The following is a 2,960-nucleotide window of genomic DNA, read 5'->3' on the forward strand; positions in this document are numbered from 1 at the left end:
GGGCACCGCTCCAAGGACATTAGCCTTGTCAGGTTGCACAGTAGCTAAGGTACAAGAGCAGCCTGACATGTCCAAGAAGCAGAGGTGGAGCAGAGAGCGGGGCAGAGCAGCTCAAGTCCGGCGAGCTGTTGCCTGTAGAGAGCAGGGCTGAAGTGTTTATTGTTCGGCTGCCAGCAGGAAGTCGTGTGGTGTTGGGAAATAAGGGAAATAAGGGAGTGTGGATAGACAGTATGGGTGAAATTAGAAGAGGGGTAGAAGGTCAAAAGTCATATATCGGGTTTTGCTGGTGTTGATTTTTAAGCCAGGAGTGGCGCACCGTTGTTTAAGGACCTCTAGAGCTCGTGATGCAACAAATTGGTGCTTACGCCGTGGTATGAAGAGAGCTCGGTCGTCGGCGTACACTAGGAGTTGGACTCCGCTACCGTAAGTTTCAGTGGTGAGCTCTTCCATCAAAATATTGAAGAGAAACGGGCTGAGGCAACTGCCTTTTTTGGGGGGGGTGCCCAGGTTGTATGGATGTGGTGTCGACACGTGTCCCTGGAAGGAGACCTGGGCACTGGGGTTGGTGAGGAATTCAGAAAGCCAGCGGAGGAGGTGGGCCCGGACCCCTTTCCTGCCCAAGGCCTCAAGAATGGCAAGAGGATTTGTCAGCTCGTTGGCCTTTTCCAGATATAGGAAGATCACGATCGCTGAGCGTGAGCGCAGTGCTCTCAGGAGTGTTAGAAGGCAGGTGGCGGTGCTTCTGCGTGACTGGAAGGTTTCCAAGCATGATGGTACTGCGCCAATAGCAAGCGTCCGTCAGCCAATTACCAAGCACCACGCTCTCCCCTCTTGTATAAATACAAGTGCTCGCTGACATTTCAGCCTGGGCACCCCCCCAAAAAAAAGGCAGTTGCCTCAGCCCGTTTCTCTTCAATATTTTGATGGAAGAGCTCACCACTGAAACTTACGGTAGCGGAGTCCAACTCCTAGTGTACGCCGACGACCGAGCTCTCTTCATGCCACGGCGTAAACACCATTTTTTTTTTTCTTTATGTAGGAAGGACACTGGCCAAGGGCAACAAAAATCTAATAAAAAAAATGCCCACTGAAATGCCAGTCCCATTAAAGGGTCAAAGCAGTGGTCAAAAATTGATGGATAAGTGTCTTGAAACCTCCCTCTTCAAGGAATTCAAGTCATAGGAAGGTGGAAATACAGAAAGAGGCAGGGAGTTCCAGAGTTTACCAGAGAAAGGGATGAATGATTGAGAATACTGGTTAACTCTTGCGTTAGAGAGGTGGACAGAATAGGGGTGAGAGAAAGAAGAAAGTCTTGTGCAGCGAGGCCGCGGAAGGAGGGGAGGCATGCAGTTAGCAAGATCAGAAAAGCAGTTAGCATGAAAATAGCAGTAGAAGACAGCTAGATATGCAACATTGCGGCGGTGAGAGAGAGGCTGAAGACAGTCAGTTAGAGGAGAGGAGTTGATGAGAAGAAAAGCTTTTGATTCCACCCTGTCTAGAAGAGCAGTATGAGTGGAACCCCCCCAGACATGTGAAGCATACTCCATACATGGACGGATAAGGCCCTTGTACAGAGTTAGCAGCTGGGGGGGTGAAAAAAACTGGCGGAGACGTCTCAGAACACCTAACTTCATAGAAGCTGTTTTAACTAGAGATGAGATGTGAAGTTTCCAGTTCAGATTATAAGTAAAGGACAGACCGAGGATGTTCAGTGTAGAAGAGGGGGACAGTTGAGTGTCATTGAAGAAGAGGGGATAGTTGTCTGGAAGGTTGTGTCGAGTTGATAGATGGAGGAATTGAGTTTTTGAGGCATTGAACAATACCAAGTTTGCTCTGCCCCAATCAGAAATTTTAGAAAGATCAGAAATCAGGCGTTCTGTGGCTTCCCTGCGTGATATGTTTACCTCCTGAAGGGTTGGACGTCTATGAAAAGACGTGAAAAAGTGCAGGGTGGTATCATCAGCGTAGGAGTGGATAGGACAAGAAGTTTGGTTTAGAAGATCATTGATGAATAATAAGAAGAGAGTTGGTGACAGGACAAAACCCTGAGGAACACCACTGTTAATTGATTTAGGAGAAGAACAGTGACCGTCTACCACAGCAGCAATAGAACTGTCAGAAAGGAAAATTGAGATAAAGTTACAGAAAGAAGGATAGAAACCGTAGGAGGGTAGTTTGGAAATCAAAGCTTTGTGCCAGACTCTATGAAAAGCTTTTGATATGTCCAAGGCAACAGCAAAAGTTTCACCAAAATCTCTAAAAGAGGATGACCAAGACTCAGTAAGGAAAGCCAGAAGATCACCAGTAGAGCGGCCTTGACGGAACCCATACTGGCGATCAAATAGAAGGTTGTGAAGTGATAGATGTTTAAGAATTTTCCTGTTGAGGATAGTTTCAAAACTTTAGATAGGCAGGAAATTAAAGCAATAGGACGGTAGTTTGAGGGATTAGAACGGTCACCCTTTATAGGAACAGGTTGAATGTAGGCAAACTTCCAGTAAGAAGGAAAGGTAGATGTTGAAAGACAGAGCTGAAAGAGTTTGACTAGGCAAGGTGCAAGCACGGAGGCACAGTTTCGGAGAACAATAGGAGGGACCCCATCAGGTCCATAAGCCTTCCGAGGGTTTAGGCCAGCGAGAGCATGGAAAACATCATTGCGAAGAATTTTAATAGGTGGCATGAGGTATTCAGAGGGTGGAGGAGAGGGAGGAACAAGCCCAGAATCGTCCAAGGTACAGTTTTTAGCAAAGGTTTGAGCAGAGTTCAGCTTTAGAAATATATGTGATAGCAGTGGTGCCATCTGGTTGAAACAGAGGAGGGAAAGAAGAAGAAGCAAAGTTATTGGAGATATTTTTGGCTAGATGCCAGAAATCACGAGGGGAGTTAGATCTTGAAAGGTTTTGACATTTTCTGTTAATGAAGGAGTTTTTGGCTAGTTGGAGAACAGACTTGGCATGGTT

General features: G+C 46.6%; 1 protein-coding gene across 1 annotated transcript; it reads right to left on the reverse strand.

The window, feature by feature from the left end:
- Positions 1 to 240: 240 nt before the first annotated feature.
- LOC135115799 (uncharacterized) lies at positions 241 to 1,000 on the reverse strand. The gene is made up of 2 exons (XM_064032814.1): positions 967 to 1,000; positions 241 to 689 (listed from the first exon to the last, which is right to left on the reverse strand). Exons 1-2 carry the CDS (start codon positions 998 to 1,000, stop codon positions 241 to 243), a joined length of 483 nt encoding a protein of 160 aa, XP_063888884.1.
- Between the last annotated feature and the right edge of the window lie 1,960 nt (positions 1,001 to 2,960).

The sequence above is a fragment of the Scylla paramamosain genome, chromosome 29 (genome assembly GCF_035594125.1).
Source record: "Scylla paramamosain isolate STU-SP2022 chromosome 29, ASM3559412v1, whole genome shotgun sequence".
NCBI classification, from domain to species: Eukaryota; Metazoa; Arthropoda; class Malacostraca; order Decapoda; family Portunidae; genus Scylla; species Scylla paramamosain.

Coding starts and splice junctions, on each gene's coding strand:
- LOC135115799 (XM_064032814.1), bottom strand. CDS start 1,000: ATGAAGAGAGCTCGGTCGTCGGCGTACACTAGGA. Junction 690..966: donor GTCGTCGGCGTACACTAGGA/GTTGGACTCCGC, acceptor GCTCACGCTCAG/CGATCGTGATCTTCCTATAT.